This window comes from Mauremys mutica, chromosome 1 (assembly GCF_020497125.1).
Source record: "Mauremys mutica isolate MM-2020 ecotype Southern chromosome 1, ASM2049712v1, whole genome shotgun sequence".
In the NCBI taxonomy this organism is placed as follows: domain Eukaryota; kingdom Metazoa; phylum Chordata; order Testudines; family Geoemydidae; genus Mauremys; species Mauremys mutica.
In genome coordinates, this window is record NC_059072.1 from 109,118,695 (window position 1) to 109,135,902 (window position 17,208).

At 39.4% G+C, this 17,208-nt stretch overlaps 1 protein-coding gene across 3 annotated transcripts in view; it reads left to right on the forward strand.

Moving 5' to 3' along the window:
• Positions 1 to 17,208, forward strand: part of DENND5B (DENN domain containing 5B) — a 181,022-nt gene that overhangs the window by 116,342 nt on the left and 47,472 nt on the right. For all 3 annotated transcript variants that reach the window (XM_044990556.1, XM_044990563.1, XM_044990566.1), the window contains 5 exons: positions 3,272 to 3,808; positions 5,278 to 5,509; positions 8,571 to 8,721; positions 13,432 to 13,525; positions 16,999 to 17,130. In XM_044990556.1, coding sequence (XP_044846491.1) covers positions 3,272 to 3,808; positions 5,278 to 5,509; positions 8,571 to 8,721; positions 13,432 to 13,525; positions 16,999 to 17,130 — 1,146 coding nt within the window. The remainder of the gene's footprint in view (positions 1 to 3,271; positions 3,809 to 5,277; positions 5,510 to 8,570; positions 8,722 to 13,431; positions 13,526 to 16,998; positions 17,131 to 17,208) is intronic.

Here is a 17,208-nt window from a genome sequence, read left to right on the forward strand (position 1 = left end):
GGCAGTGGATTACAGAGCCTGTCTTCTGAACTGTCAATAGGCTTTATGTGGATTTCCCTTCACAATAAATTAGAAAAAAAATAAGATTTATTTATGTTGCTGTAACACCTAGTCACCTTGGTGCTATTGTACATGTCAGTGGGGTTCCAAAGAGAAGGGAGCTCATCTGTTCAGTGATGGCAGATGTCAGAACAAGGAGTAATGGTCTCAAGTTGCAGTGGGGGAGGTTTAGGTTGGATATCAGGAAACACTATTTCACTAGGAGGGTGGTGAAGCACTGGAATGGGTTACCTAGGGAGGCCGTGGAAACTCCATCCTTAGAGGTTTTTAAGGCCTGGCTTGACAAAGTCCTGGCTGGGATGATTTAGTTGGTGTTGGTCCTGCTTTGAGCAGGGGGTTGGACTAGATGACCTCCTGAGGTCTCTTCCAACCCTAATATTCTATGTGACCAAGAGATGGTTCCTTAAGTGCTTGAGGATGTGTACTTCAGTAAGAAGCCAGGCAGGAATGGGGCTGGGAAATGTTCTAGGCAGAAATTCTGCAATGAACCGGAGGCAGAGAAATGGTGCTGGGATAATATTGCTTTATAATAAAGATCCTTGTTTAGTATTAAGAGGAAGTGACTTTGATTCTTTTACATATTATAATAAGGTTGTTGTCAGTAAGTCTTCTCTTAAATGAAGTGTCCTAACCATGTGAAACTTGCTGTGTTTTAAACATGAAGCAGTTATCTAGCCATGCTTTTTCAATAAGATTGTGTTAATACAGCGTAATTGTCTTAATTTATCTGATGACTAAAGAGAGCACAATTACATCTTAATGTAGTGGCCTGGTAATATCTGGTATGCCATGTTAAATGTCTCCAGTATAGAGAGAGTAATATTTGGGAGGAAAAACTAATTGTTAATCAACTTAATAGTTGGAAATGCCAGCTGTTATAAAAGATAGATCTAGATATACTTTATATACAGTGCCAAAAACAGTTGTAGAGCTATTCTTTAGTTTTTTCTAACTACATACCATATATTTTGGGGAAGTACTATATTAAAAGGTATTTATTTTTTGATGCTTTATTACGTTCTCCCATTCTATATGTGGGCAATGGTTAATCTTGTTTGAAAAATGGTTATAGTACATGGTTGATATAGTATGTCATAAAATTATGGTGGGGGGGAGAACCTTGAATTTAATAGAGAAGATTTTGAATCTGGGCTTCATGCAGATTAAAAAAAAAAAAAAAAAAAAACAAGCAGAAAATCCTCTAACACATGAGTGGTGGTGAAATACTGTTCACTTTAGCATTCCTTTATTGTTCAGGCCAAGGGCCAGCTTTTCAAGCCCTTGGTCTAAATATAAACCATTTGTGCATTAGAGATAAAATTCTAACAACTGGCCATCATGCCTTCTTAAGGTTACTAATCTCCCTGCATTTACTTTAATCGTCAGATGTTTTTTGAAGAGGAAAGTGAGCGGGACACCCTAAGGGATTTCTGAACCCAAATCTCATTTTAAAATTTTGTAAATCGTATGCAGAGCAGAAATTCAAAAGCCTTTGAAATGCAATATTGATAGATAAGACCGTCTTTGAGCTAAGAGCATAGAAAGAATTGTGCTACTGCAGGTCATTAACCGTTTCATAAATATATACGTTAAGAAAAGTAGATTGCTTTATACTGAGCAATAATTTTATTTGCATGTGTTCCAACTTTATTATAGTGCATTATCATCATGGTTTTAAGCAGTGCATTTTAATATCATAGAAAGGATTCATGTGTAATTAATATCAGACATGTCCTTGAAATAAAATAATACTTTCTGAAGTAACTCTAGGGGTTTGGTTTTATGTTTGGTTTGTTTGTTGTTGCATTGAATGTTCTCCTGCTGAAAATTAACTCTTCAGAAAAGGGGAAGAAAAGTTAATTTCCTTAACCTGGTTTGGGGATTAGCCTATAATAATATATACAGTAATATTTTGTTAGAAATGGAGTGGACATTTAGGATGCACTAGAGAAACCAAAGGAGTCTTGGTAACCAATTAAATATCAGTTCAAAGCCTAACAAGGACATGTTTCTGTTACCCTGTGAATATGTAGGTCTCTTGTTCTGTAGATTTTATGTCAGGCTGGAACATTTTAGAACACAGTACCCTTGAGAAACTGATTTGTTTTAGCACTTGCTTTATTCAGCACAGTGAATTCACAGGCAGTGAATTTCAGATGCAAGCTGCAGTTCAGAAGAAGAAAATCAGTTACTGTTTTCATTGTTCCATTATTCCTTAGGGTGCACTTACAGTGTAACTAATTTATATATAGGATTTTCTCCCTATGAAGCTTCTGAAATAAAGTGTCTACTAGAGTAGACTGATAACTGCACACAGTTTTAAAATCCACTGCCCAAGATCATCCCTGTGCTTTAAAAGCTGTGTGAGGGGAAATAGAAAATTTCCATGGGGAAATCCTCATGGAAATTTCCCTGCATGACGCATCGGGAGTCAAATTTTGTTCCTCAGTGGGAATGCCGCTATTAATGCGGCAGGTCCCCGAGGGTCTGCATGGAGGCCCTGTACTTCCCCACTGTGGCTCTGATCCCAGCAGGATCCTCTCCCCACCCCCACTTCTTGGTAGTGTAGCTCCAGAGGCGCCCCTGGGCGGAGTGGCTGCCAGGGAGAATCCTCAGAGAAGTTATTAATGCCTGAAGCTACGTTGACTCTTGTGGCTAATGTTCATGTGGGCAGAGGAAGCAGTGTGATTCTCTCCCCTCCCCCCCATAGACCCTATGGGGGGACTCTCCGGCAGTGTTTGGGCGGTGCGGGGAGGGGGTGTCCCTTTGTACCACATACTCCCCAATCCCTTTTCCACATAGGAGACCATGGTCACCCCCCCACCCCATGGAACTAAGGAGGTACATCTATCTCCTTGATTTATAAAGTCTCACATTTTTAAGTATTGCCATCAGTTAGTCCCTAGATTTATTTCAGTAAGGCCATATGCTCGTGGACTCCAAGTCACTTTCCTATATGGCTGCTGCTCTTATGTAGCACTGAAACCCAATAAATATAGTAAGAAGGTATGTCACTAGCTGGCGACGGAATAATTCCTCACTCTTGATATGTGGTTGGTTGGTTAGTTCATTTAAAAATCAAGTTGGAAAACACAAACTAAGATCTGGGATGATTTTCTAGAGGTTGAGAAATAAATTTGGAGCCAATTTCCCATTTTCAAAAATGTATATGTAATTTTTTTATTTATTTATTATTATTTTTGTCTTTCAGGCTAACTTGTGCTTTGTGGATATTGATAATCATTTCATAGAGCTGCCAGAGGAATTTCCCCAGTTCCCGAACAAACTGGAGTTTATTCAGGAAATCTCTGAGGTTCTCCTTCAGTTTGGAATCCCTCCGGAGGGTAACCTGCACTGCAGTGAGAGTGCCACCAAACTCAAGAATCTTGTCCTTAATGACTTGGTCAATGACAAGAAGAACGGAAATATACCCAGTAACACCATCAACATGTATGAGTTGCTAAAAGGCAATGAAACCATCGCCCGTCTGCAGGCTCTAGCAAAGAGGACGGGAGTGACGGTAGAAAAAATGACCATCACAGCTCCTATGGCAGAGAAAGAAAGGGACGTAAAACTGCAGTGCGAAGAAGAGGAGCTGAGGGACTATAAACTAAATGTGCAGCTTCGTGAGGTCTTTGCCAACCGCTTCACTCAGATGTTCGCAGATTATGAGTCCTTCGTCATTCAAGCCGCACAGGATATGGAGTCATGGCTGACAAACAGGGAACAGATGCAAAACTTTGACAAAGTAAAAACAACCAGGAGCCTTATGGTTTAGCTGACTGCTATTGGGTGAAATAGCTACAGTTTAGTTATTTATTCATCGCTCATCCACTCCACAGAGAGTGCTGTGCCTTTTGATATACAGGACCAGAACCTCAGTTGATGTAAATTGACATAGCTCCATTGACTTCAATGGAGCTATCAGCGAGGGTCTGGCCTGCAGATGCAAATATAATTCTAGCTGGTGGTTAAGCAGTTGATGGAGCATTACCTGTGACTTTGTTCAAAGCGTAGTGATATAAAAGCACCTCATACTGTGGGAATAGGTGCATTCATGAAACTTAAAATATAAATCCTCTCATTGTGACCTTTTTTAAAGCAGTACTTCCCTTGCTTTCCATCTAGACTTCCTTTTTTCTTAAGCGGCTTTGCAGTGAAACTTACAATTTTTTTTCTCCGCAGTATCAAACTATGGAAAGAGAGATGATGTCAGACTCCTAGCATTGTAACTTTACCGTTGTGAAGAATTAGAAGTAGGCTGAGAGAGGGTGGGGAGTGGATGAGGAAAATCTGACATGTTAGTAAAAAACATAGAATGACTGTTCACATCACTTTATTTCAGTGTGGCTTTTTAAAGTAAGCAATAGTGCTCCTATAGCGTCAGCTTTGTTTTTTATATCCAAATCCTACGCTAAGTATGACACTAGGAGGATTAACATCAAAGAAAAAATGAAAAGATTTTGTCAGGTTTGACAAAAAATAGAAATGCTTCCTCTAATATGTTTAGCTTATCAGTATTTGTCACAAGGTTAGTTGTCTGTTCCACTGCGCAAAAAAAAAGTGTTTCAACTAGGCTAATTTCTCTAGCATTTCTACAGATGCTATCTGTTTCTGTGGATTGTCAGGTTGAGATTTTCTAACCTGAGTAGAGGATTTAGCCACAAAGCTCAATTTTAACTGAAGTTATGCAGATAATTCCCTTAGTCAGGTTTAAAAATCCTAGCCTTGGTGTCTTCTCTTTCCTTAGAACCTGAGATTGCATAAATGCATTCAGGAGCGGAGCGTCACCTAACCTTTATCCATGTAGCAAACAGTTCTTTCCTTGTCTCTAATAGATACAGTAGTAGGTGGGTGCTAATTAACCTTGTCAGCACACGCCTGTGTTTACAAGGAAACAAAGGATATCTGAGGTTTCCAAACTGTATGCGCTTGATAGTGGTCCAGAGGGAGATGATGTCATGTGATGCTGGCTCTTCCTGTTTCCAGATGCTAAATTGCGCTAAAAGACACTAAATAGTACACTAAATACTTCTCCACACAAGTAATTGCTGTAGCTATCAGAAAGATCCACACTGTGAGTATGTTTGGGAACCCTTGGATACATGAAGTAGTAGGTCTTTTCTGTCTCTGTTCTATAGCATAGGAGGGGGTTGTTTAATAAGTGTCAAGACACAAAATAAGGATCCGGCACTAATTAACTATCCCTTATTGCAGGCTTCTTTTCTGTCGGACCAGCCTGAGCCTTACCTGCCATTCCTCTCACACTTCATTGAAACCCAGATGTTTGCAACCTTCATAGATAATAAGATTATGTCCCAGTGGGAAGAGAAGGACGCGTTTCTGCGGGTGTTTGACTCCAGAATTGAGAAAATTAGACTGTATAACGTAAGGGCTCCTGCACTGCGGACATCTATATACCAGAAATGCAGCACTTTAAAAGAAGCAGGTATGTCCAGAGCTGTCAATGCTCAACTTCAAAAATAAAATTCAAGGGTACAATGGAGAGAATGAAGACCTTTTAAACAAATTAATTCTCAGCCATTTGAGAGACAGATGAGCGGCTTGTTGAAGTGAAAGCAGTACTTAGCAGTAGCCCTGTTTTCGCTACTGAAGCTTTTTTTAAACACTGAAGATGTAGGGAGAGTAAGCCCATGCCGCCCTCCTCGCCTTCCTGACTTTATTTCATGGGATTTTAGAATGAGTTTCAGATTTTTGTGGTCCCTGTCTTTTCCTGACTTCAAACAGCTTTTGGTGTTGCTCAGATAAGCTGACGGGCAGCCACTTTCAGGAGCAGCACTGGGTAAAAAGGCTGAGTTCCTGAGCCTAGGTCTGTGGCAGCACCCCCCCCCCCCTCCATCTACTCTCATTAGGAGCCAGCTTTGAACGGACTGAATCACAAATTCTGTTTTGGGTGGGGTGAGGGGCCCAAGAATCAAATGGGGAAATGTTACTAGAAACAGTTACGAATTGAGCCTTTGGTTGCTCTGGTGATGTCGTATCACTCCTCAATGTGCAGTGCATTAGAGGCTTTTTAAAAATTCTTTACAGTCACAGTGCACACTTTCTCCTCTTCCTCCCCCCCCCCCCCCCCTCAGTCCTACACAGGGATTTAGTCATGCAGCACCCATTGTCTGGGGAATTTGTGCAGCTAAATTCCACCATATCACTTTGGAAATGTATCCCTAAAACTATTAGGATGCTAGAGAAATTACTTTCAAATGTGTTTTTATTTATATAAAGCTTTTTAACTCCTTGCTAAAACTCAGCATTCTCCTACCTTATAGAAGAACAGTAGGAATGTCTCATTTGATTTAAAAACCGTTCTAATTTGCAGGTCGGCTATCTATCCAACGGCTTATTTCTGTTGATATTGTGGCACCGGAACCTCATGTTCTCTATCGTGAAAGGCAGCAAGATGATAGTAATAGCAAGTCTCCTTCATGTTTATCGGTCACATGAATCGTGAACCCAGCACCAATCACTTGTTTCTCTAACCAGCTATTTCTGGAACCCTCAGAGCAGGCATTTAATCTTCTGTTCTTGTGCTTCCCAGTATTTTGTGCTATCAACGATAGACGACACTAAAACTAAGCGAAAATTAATATTAAAAAAAAATAGTTTCTAATACAGAGGTTCTCAAACTTTGTTTGCTGCCCCCACCCCTTTGAAATATTTCAGGTTGTGACAACCCTCCCTCCCCCAAAGTGATAGTAAATTACTGTACATACTCATAGTATTGCCACCCTTATTTCTGTGCAGCTGCTGGCAGCAGCGCTGCCTTCAGAGTTGGGTGGCCAGAAAGTGGAGGCTGCTGTACCCATTTTCTCTCCCAGCTCTCCCTGGCAATATTTTTTGTGATCTCATGACCTCCCTACAATAACCTTGTTACCTTCCCCCGTTTTGGATGGGGACCCCCAGTTTGAGAAACGTTCTAATAACAAAATACCAGAAGATCAGCACCCATTCCATCACAGCTCTCTAAAGTAGGATAAGGGCTGTGGGATGTGCTCTTCACAAAATAGTCTAGGTCACAGCTGTAATTTCTCCATCTTGCATATTTATTCATCTTTAGAATCATTGACTTAAAAAAACATTTACTTTAGTGTAGAGGCTGTGGAGAGCTGAATAATCCAAGTAGTGTTTGGCAAATACAAATTTCTCCATTCATGTTCATTGCTTATTGTGACTCAATAAGTTAAACTGGTTTGGAATTTTTGGTCCCGTTTTGCTGGAGACTTGGGATGAAATCCTGACTTCATTGAAGCCAATGGCAAAATGCCCATTGACTTCAATGGGGCCTCAGTGTCACCCTTTGTTTTCTGGTGAGTCTTTCTGCCTCCCTGTCATAGCCTTGAGGGCTCCTCATTTTTTCCCCTTCATTACACTCCCCACTCTTCAGGCCCCCGGTAGTCACCAACGTCCCTTAATCCTTATGAGGATTGGATAGGACTTTCTTCAGAAGTGGTTATCTGTGACTGTTTTTATTTAGATTCAGGAGAATGACTTTGTAATGAGAGGACACTTTCAAGACCAGAGTATGGCCTCCTAGGTCCTGCCTGCCCAAGGAAATAGACTGAGAATACAACGTGGGCCTCTGGTGTAATAACACAGCACTGCTAGCCTTTAGGTGACTGAGCTAGTCTTAGATTAAAAAGTTTTAATGATTAAAGATCGTTAAATCTGACCCATTGACCCAGGTTAAGTGATTGTTCCTTTTTTCAGCAACAACAAAAAGGGGCACTTCCCTCAAATATATATTTGTTACCAGTAGTCTGCACTAAATGCCTGCTTGTTTCATTTTTGTCAGTTTTCCAAGATCTAAAGAATTATTATAACAGACCCATCCATGTACTAATAACTGTTAGTGTGACATTAAATGAAATAACAGCACAAAATTTCCTCATTTTTCATAAATGAAGCATGTGAGAAAGGTTCTTGTGATCACACTCTGCTCCTGCTCATCCCGCAAAATAAAATGTTGTCATTAGCTGTCAGTCTGTGTATTCGTGAACTCCATTCCTTGCTCTGTAGAGTGGCCAATAGGTTGAATAACCTAGTGTTGCACTTCAGTTTTAGAACTCTGTTGATGCCGCACTCTGGGTGTTAATTTTCCCCAGCTGACATGACTGAGAAGTACTGCAGAAGGAGGATGCTTACACTGTGACAGTTATGTTCCTCTCATCACTCCACTATAGCAACTCTTTCCTTTGAGCACTCCCATAGAGTCAGCTGGGAGAGCTGGTCTTGGGGCTGTGTGGAGTGGGGGAAAGGAAAATTGTCTCTAATTTAGTGGTGGAGAGGGAACTCCTCAAGATGCATGCAAGTCCTTCTCTACATTAATATATATACACATGCTTTAGAAAGTTGACTGCTTGCTGTAACTAAAATGGTCAGTCAATTCATTGTAGAACTTGCACAAAATCAGAGCATGGTTAAGTTCCCTGCTGTGGCGCATGCTTTAGATTAGGACACTAAAGTAATTATACATGTATGCATATCTTTTGCAGCCCAATCCATTGAACAGCGGCTAATGAAGATTGATCATACTGCCATCCACCCACACTTACTTGATATGAAAATCGGTCAAGGCAAATACGAACAAGGGTTCTTCCCAAAGTTGCAATCAGATGTGCTGGCGACAGGACCTACCAATAACAAGTAAGCCCCCTCATTATTTCCAGGACTTCTGAAGATGTTTTACTAACCAGGTTTCTCTTACGATTGACTCACTCTATGGACAGAAGTCAGGAATTACAGGTATTTCTTTCCAGCCCAGTGAAATTGGGGCAGCTTTAACCATTTCTGTCTTCTCTGAAGTGGCAACTTTTGAGTTTACAGCTAGCTGACAGCTGGCTCTTTAAGCCCTGGCTAATCCTAGTTTTTGAGATGGATACTCAGTGATCTTTTTTTTTTATTCTGTCATATGTGTTTTCAGTCTCACTTGATTGTTGTAACTCTAACATAAAGCTTGATACATGAGATTAAATATTACCAAGGAAAATATGCATCAAGGATGGGCATGTATGAGCATCAAAGCAATTTGCAGAATGAGCAATGAGTGCCTACAAAGAATAACTGAATGGATTTTTGCCACAGAGACTCTTCTGTCCCTGTTCCCTTTCCCCTAAAGAGGGTGGTCAGTGATAAATGTTTTGCTTACATGTTAATTGTTGTTCCTCCACTCTACATGTTTGGCCCTGTTTCTCCTCTCTTCTCCCATATCTCTCATTCTCTTATCTTCCACCATCCTTTCCTCATTGGTCTCTGGTCTGGTTTTTCTTCCTGCACCACTTCCGGCTGACTTCATGCTCTTATATCTGCCTCCTACTTCCTATGTTACTTTGTGTGCCCCTTCTGTAACAATCCTAGACAGAGGGGTAATCCAGCAGTTTGAGCACAGGCCCGGGAATTGGAATCTCTTTTGTTACAGGATCAGCTTTGCCATGGTCTTACAAACTTGGTGCCTCAATTTTCCTGCCTTTAAAATAGGAATACTGCTTAATTACTCATCTCACTGGGATACCGAGGTTTAGTTAATGATTGTGAAGATGATGAGAATTGCTAAGTACACAGTATTATCGTCTGCCTAGTTTCTTCTCAGTGAATGGTCGTCTTTCTGGTTTTCTTAAACTAAGTTTTGTAAGCCTATTGGGGCAGAGATCATGTGTTCTGTATATCACTGAGTGCTCAAGAAATATTATTGTTTCCTTGACTTCCCTTTCCACATGTTAATAACCACTTTAAGGATGGTGGCTTTTATAAGGCCTTTTTGAAATGACCACCTAAGCAGCCGCATTGTCACTTTGCAAAGATGCCCCATTCTATGCACTGCATTTAAGTAAAAGGCAGTGAGGATCCATCAACCTGAAATGCAGATCTTGTGTAACCCATAAAAATAATAAAAGAACCCATTTTTTCTATTTGAAGTGTAAATAATATATTTCAGATGTTCGTTGGATACTTGCTTGTCACTGCTCTGCCATATTAACAGGAATGCTCTATTTCAACAATGTGTTCAAATGCTTTTCATTAAGACTAGAATTTGACTTATTCTGACTATATGTATGCAGTTTGACTGAAAGTGAATCAGAGGTTGTAACTGGATGGCTTAGAGAATTCAAAACCCAGTATTTGAGCATGTTAATTTTTGCTCCCTCGGTCAACCCCAGTCTAAGAGCATTATGATATGGTGCCTCTTGCTCTACCTTTTGAGAAATGACTAGATCTACGTTAATAAAATGGCTTGTAAAATGTCATGCATGAAGAACTAAAGTTGACGTGAAAAATATGCATCCCCATTCCTACAGTGCCCCACAGCGCCATGTACTTATTATGTCTATACCGTGTGTGTGGTGGTTCTGTCACCTTACAGACAAAGATCCTGCCTTAAGGAGTTTGCAGTCCAAACACCACATGGGAGAAATGGTTTAGTACTGAATCTAAGAGAAAAGTGGTAGCTGTGGAATTGTCATCACCACTTCCTGCAGCACTAGGTTGTTTTATGTCATTTCTCCAAATCATTTCCATTTATATAATCTGATAAGATTACAGTGCAAAATAGAATTGCTGCAAGTCATTTTACTTAGCTTTCTCTCCATATTAGCTATTTAAAAGATCTGTTACCACCACAGCAATGAAGTCGCAAAAACAAAAAAGATCTATTCTGCCCTGTAAAAAACCTCAGCTCCCTTTATCTCCCAGAGAGTTGAATGTAGAAATCTGCTATAGAAATCTAGTACAGAACACACCTCACGCCCCAAATTGTCACCAAAGCTGTATATTGCAAGGTACTGATCTTGGTTTTGATGTTCCGTTCGGTGCCACTTTGATTTGACGGCTACTAGAGCTTTTGTTCTGTTTGTTGATATTCTAACTCTGTATAGAAGTATATTAAACTGAGCAGATCAAATGCAGAATTGTTTGCATATATCTCTCTCTCTCACACACACACACACACACACACACACACACACACACACACACACACACACACACACACACACACACACACACACACACACACACACACACACACACACACTGTGTATGTATGCACGTATGCCTCCATTTGTTCTGAAGGTGTAATGAATCTCCTTGCTAGTAAATGAATACAAAAGCTGGAGAAGTTGATAGATGGTCACCAGTTTATGGCACAATAATGCTGGCAACAAAAGATCAAGCTATTTCATGCACATGAGAAGATTTAAAACATGTGTAACTTGTGGGTAAAAGGTGAACTGCCAAGGTTTGTAGGCCTAAAAATTAATCTACCTTGGCAGCTGCTCTTCCTCGAAGGGCTTATCTTCTATGCTATTGGTGAATGTATTTCTTGTCTCCTTCCTCTCTGTTTTGAGTGTGTCCATCTTAGTGGTGGTGATGGGGAGTGTTGGTTAAATGAACATGTAACCTATTAAGTTAACATTAAATGCAGTTGCTTCATGTTCTTGTGCCTTGTCAATATGTTGTATATGCTGCAGCGCGTGCCGTAACTATGAATTGTAAACTACTTCCACTCACTCCCTTCCCCTTTTCATCTGTTGGAAAGGAAAAATATGCCTGACTGCAATACTGAAGTTTAGTCCTTGTGTATGTGAGATAGCTGTATAAGTATATTGTTTTTATGCCGATCAACCTTGACATTGACTTTCATGCTATTTTATTAGAGAAATTAACCTCCTCAGATATGTTCTGTTTAGAAATGGACATTGTTAATCCCTTCCCACCATGCACATGCACACATCCTTACCTAAAATTAGTTTAAAGTACTGAAGAGTAATTTATTTACTTTCTACCTGCCAGGACTCCCTTGTCAATAGACTTCTTTTCAGGGGCTTGCTCATATGATTCCCCATGTTTGAGTAGAAGAATCCTTGCTCTGGCTCCTCATCTGAAATAATACGCTGACAGGAGCACTTCCTTCATGAATACTGTGGAAGTGAGATGAAAGGAGCATACCAAAGTGACCTGTTGTTCCCTACTCATATTTACCGTCTGTTCCAGGGCATTCCACAAGACGGTCCTCAGAAGTAACTAGAACCATATTAGTAGTAGCATTTTCTTCTTTCTGAGGAATAAACGAAATCGGTCACTCATAGATACAGAAAGTATGAGGTCAGTGTATGTATGAAGAGAGAAAGTAATGTTTAAATCTGATTGCTGCCATTAAATATTAAAACAGCTTAATTTTTCTAACAATGAGATTTCCAGCAAGACCTGTGTGGCCCAAGAAGAAAAAGGCTTAAATGTTCTAAAATTCCTTCATCTTCCCTGCTTATCTCCTGTTAATTCTTCACAAAATGTTCCAGCCATCTCCCCCAAGAGATTCAAAGTCCCAGTGGGATGTTCAGACTTTCCCCTCTCCTCCCTCATTAGTCACCAAGCTACCAGGAGTCTGCAGTCTAGCTGTGGTAGAACGGTAATGGCACCAGAGGCATAGCTGACCTATGCAGAGTAAATACCTTCTGGTTTCAGGCAGGTTTGTACTGTGCACAGCCCAGCCTCTGCTATCCAGTGCTACAGTGGTTTCACTGCTATTTAGACTTGTGCTAGCTTGATGAGTGCCCATTAATCTGTGCCCAAGAGAAGTGGAATCTCACCCCTAACTTGTAGTGTCAATGTAGCCTTAGGTGCTCACTCAGCTCAAGCATGCACCATCTTGACCAGTTTGATTTTCCAGTAATTGCGGTGGGGGGAGTGGGGGAAATGAATACATGCAGGTGGAGGGGAACCAAAGATGTGTCCAGAGTTCAGACAAAATATTAAAAGTTAAGTGGGGTTATAAAACTATAATATGAAATCCTCTAAAACTATAAACCTTCAATTCAGGCTGCACTACTGTAATTTTGCTGGTGTGCTATGCTTTGTGTCCTGTATACAACATTACACAGCATTTTTATTCAACTTGGCATATAAAAGTTGTTAAAAACATGCACAAGGACAGATGATATGAAATTCAATCCTCATGCCAATGTTGACAAACAAGTTAATTACAAAGGAGTGGCATACAAATTGAATGTTCAAAAACTTCAAAAAACAATTTGTTTTCGTTAAGGTAAATAAATACTATTTCCGCATGCTCTGATTTATATATCATAATCTGTACACAGTCATCAGCCAGTCACTAGTAACTTGTGCTGTGTTACATGAGACCCTGGCAAGCATTTGGCATCTTGTTTTCTTGAGGCTCGCTGGTTCCTCATCTGCCATGAAGCCTTACCTTTACGGTTGTCAGAAATTCATCAAAACTAATACACATTGTAATTCACAAATTTTTAGGCACGTGTGCTTCTTGAAATGCATAATTCCTTCAGACTTACTGCAACTACCGACAAAAGCTCTCTTCTGATTTCTCTTATTACATAATTTCAGTCGGTGGGCCAGTCGAAGTGCCACAACACAGCGCAGAAAAGATCGCCTTAGACAACATTCAGAACATATTGGACTGGACAATGATTTAAGAGAGGTAGGTGATATCTGCAGGCACCAGGGGACTTCAGTCAAAGAACATAGACTTAATCAAAGTGTATTTTGCTGCCTCCGGCAGTGTTTTAATACCATAAGGTTTTCATTCATCTTTGTGACCATTACATGATGTACACATCATTTATATATAGTATGTAATTTTAAGATATTCAAAACTGTGTACATGCGCTGTAGAGATTTTGTATTTTCTAAACTGAAGAACTGTAAAGCAGTGTATTAGTATAGATTGTTTAGACTACTACTGTAGCTGAAAATTCACGAACACGTATACTGCAAAATGCAAACGAAAGGGGGAAAAGTCACTTAATATTTTACACCAATTTTTCCATTTTATAACAAATCAAAGTTTTAAAATACTAAACTCTGAGGCTCTGCATTGTAATAAAACAGACTGTTTGCCATAAACAGTCTTTTGTACTAATATAGACCCCAATCCTACAACTGTACTTATGCAGGGAGACCCGTTTGTGTGGATGGAGTTGGCACTTTTGGGCCAATAAAAAGTATTTGAGTTTTTCAGAGATGTTATGATAAATACTGACCACTTGCAGACAAAAAGGAGGAGGATTTATTGTAAGCATTCTTTTGTGTTACATAGATTAGAAGCTTTTACTAGTTAGCCCATTTAAAAGGGAAGTGTTTGGTGTTTGTTTTTTTTAACTTGTATCCAAAGCCATACATCTTGTAACCCTCAATTACTTGTGTGCTTTCTCCTGTCTCTTCAGTTTCTCCTTTTGATTGTTTAAAAAAAACATTTTCTGCCATGTGACTGTAGTTCTTGTGCTATTTTTATCATTAGTGCAAAAAAAAATCTACCAAACCTTTATACTGTTTTGCCTTACTGAATAAACTTTACCAATGGTTCTGTTTGAAATTAAAACATTAAGTAAAATTGAATTCTTCAATCACAACTTTAAAATTCAGTTTTATTGAAACAAAGCAAAACAGCCTTTATAAAAGTTTGTTGCTATTTTTGTTAATGTGACTTTGTAAATATAGTTCTAAACATTGTGTTGTGTATATCTCAACATAACCCTTTGAGTGCTTCATCATCTATTTAATTTTTTCTTTCTTTTTTTGTTGTTGTGGATCATATGCATGCTTGTTTTGCTTTGTCTCCTCTCTTTCGGGCTTTTCTGCCATTGGTATATCTGCCTCCTCTTAGCCATCGGAGGAGCTTTTGATTCGTCAGAACTCAATGGCATTCTGGGAGTGGGATCAGGGGCCACCCCCTCCTGCACGACCTCCTAAAAAATCCTTCTCTGAATGCTGCCTGGTATGTGGTTTGGGTTTGGTTTTGGTTGGTTTTTTTTTTGTTTTGTTTGTTTTTTCCTAAAAGCTTCTTTGAGAGATGTTACTAGAATAAGGAATCACTCTCTTCAACATCACTTCAATCTCTCCTTTTTGTAGGACATACACACATCTCTGTAGTTACTGAAGTGTGGTTATAGTCAGAAAAGTAACACTGAAAATGAAGTCATGGGATTTCATTTTAACCCTCTGGCTAAATTTATCCTCCCAAAGTAATTTTTTTTTTCACTGCTTAGGATCTCAAATACAAGCTGTGTCCTTCTCAGCTGTGATGTTAAGCCACAAGTAAAGATTCTGCAGTGAAAGCTTAGATAGTGATGGTAGTTGGTTGATACTGATGCACAGGAAGAGTAGAATCCAATTCTCTCTTTCTGTAGCAGACTTGCTCTTCTCTAGAACTTTCAGGCCCAATAGAGTTAGCAGGACTAAAAATGTTTGCCAGTATAATACGTTATGATTTGATGACATGCTAAGGAATAGAGTACGGTTGTCTAAATTTTTTTCACTCTTCAGACTATGACCACACTTGGATCTATTTTCTTTATCCCTTTCCCTTTAAAGAGAAGCTTGAATCTATCCCTATTAGCTATTCCCTTTTCACTGCTTTCATGATGTTTATTATTTTGGCACAAATTAGATGAAACTACTATTGTGAGGCTACCAGTTGTTGAACAGAATACTTCCATTATTGCCTAAAACAACTTTTTAATGTTTTTATTTCTTTCTCATCTTATTTATGCATAACAGTGTTTGGGGTTTAATTAGAGATGATAACTAGGCTTATGTGCTCCTCTCCTATCAGATCTATTGAACAGGCTGTGAGCTGACTTGACCAAATTTTGCATTCTGCCATGATCTTCCACCATTTTCTTTTTTCATGCTCAAGTAATTTTGGTCAACTTACAGCGACACCAGTTTTGGATTTTGTTTTCATTAAACAAACTAGTTTAAAATTATCTTCTCTCCAGACAGGAAAGGTCTGAAAGTGCTGCAGAGACAGCACACTCAGTCCCTGTGCATTGTCTTGCTCTAAAGTAAGCCCTGCAGCCCAATTAAACAGCAGCATTATATCTCTCTGAAGGAAGTACCATCCAGTTATTCTGTGGGGACTTAAGTGCAGAAAGAATTAAATGGATGAAAACAAGTGGGGAATTCTCGAATCTTGTATGGGTGAGGGAGACACCTACCCATAGCGGGAGACAGTTCATTATAGTCTGGGGACATGAGCATCATACTTTTAAATTGTTTAATTCAACAACAGTCCAACTTGTAATCATCAGACCTATTTTTAAGTACTTGCCTGCTGAGTTTAACAAAATTTTATTTAAAAAATGAGTGCCTAAAGTTAGGCTCTTAACTCCTTATGTGGTCTGACTTTTAGAAGCGCTAAGCACATAGCGCTCTCTCTGACATGAATAGGTGTTCAGCACTTCTGAATATCAGATCACAGATTTAGATGAACTTTAGGCACTCATGTTTTTAAAACCTTGGCTTTTCACTGTTTGTCTGTACCTTGCATTAATGCTATTTTCCAAAATGAGTCCAAAAATGGAGTTTTGTTTAAAACAAGTCTAAGAATTAATAAACTCCCCAGTGATTAAGTAAGTTTGTCAGTAAGGACAAGGACCAACTTGTCCCACGTCTTTTTTTTTTCCTCAGCCAAAATTCTTTGGAACCAATTAATCCCTCTTCCTTCCCCTTCCCACACATTGTTTTTCTAGTTTCTTTCAAAAGTATTTTTCATTCAGCTCCATACTGTGTTCTTCAGATTATTCAGTTGGGTTTTTCATCCCTTTTATTAGTGAAAATCAAATAAGAATGGAAAGAAATGTTTAATGCAGGTTTGGACTTTTATGCTGACTGAAGGTATCATTTTGGCTAACTCTGTACTACTAGCTAATAACACAATCCACTGGCTAGTTCTGTTTGACGTTTTGATTGCACTTACCACATGGGAGGTTTTTTCTGTTGGCCTGTGGAGTGTTACACTTCTCCACTCCTGTACTTAAAGCTTCAGATAAATCACTAGAGTGCATAGATTGACATGCTCTGAGTCCTTTTTATATCCGTGCTTGTCTGTCAACAATTAAGGAAGCCAGGGAATCTCTCTGATGTCATATTAATGTTAATTCTGTTTTTTAGAAATACATGCAGGAAGCAAGGAGTTTGGGGAAAAATTTAAGGCAACCCAAACTCTCAGACCTTTCTCCAGCCGTAATTGCCCAGACAAACTGGAAATTTGTGGAAGGGTTACTGAAGGAATGTCGCATGAAGGTAACTTTTTTTAAAGTACGTTTTCCACCCTTATATAAGCAGAATGAAAATGTCTTTGTGGAGGAGTTGCAGGAAAGA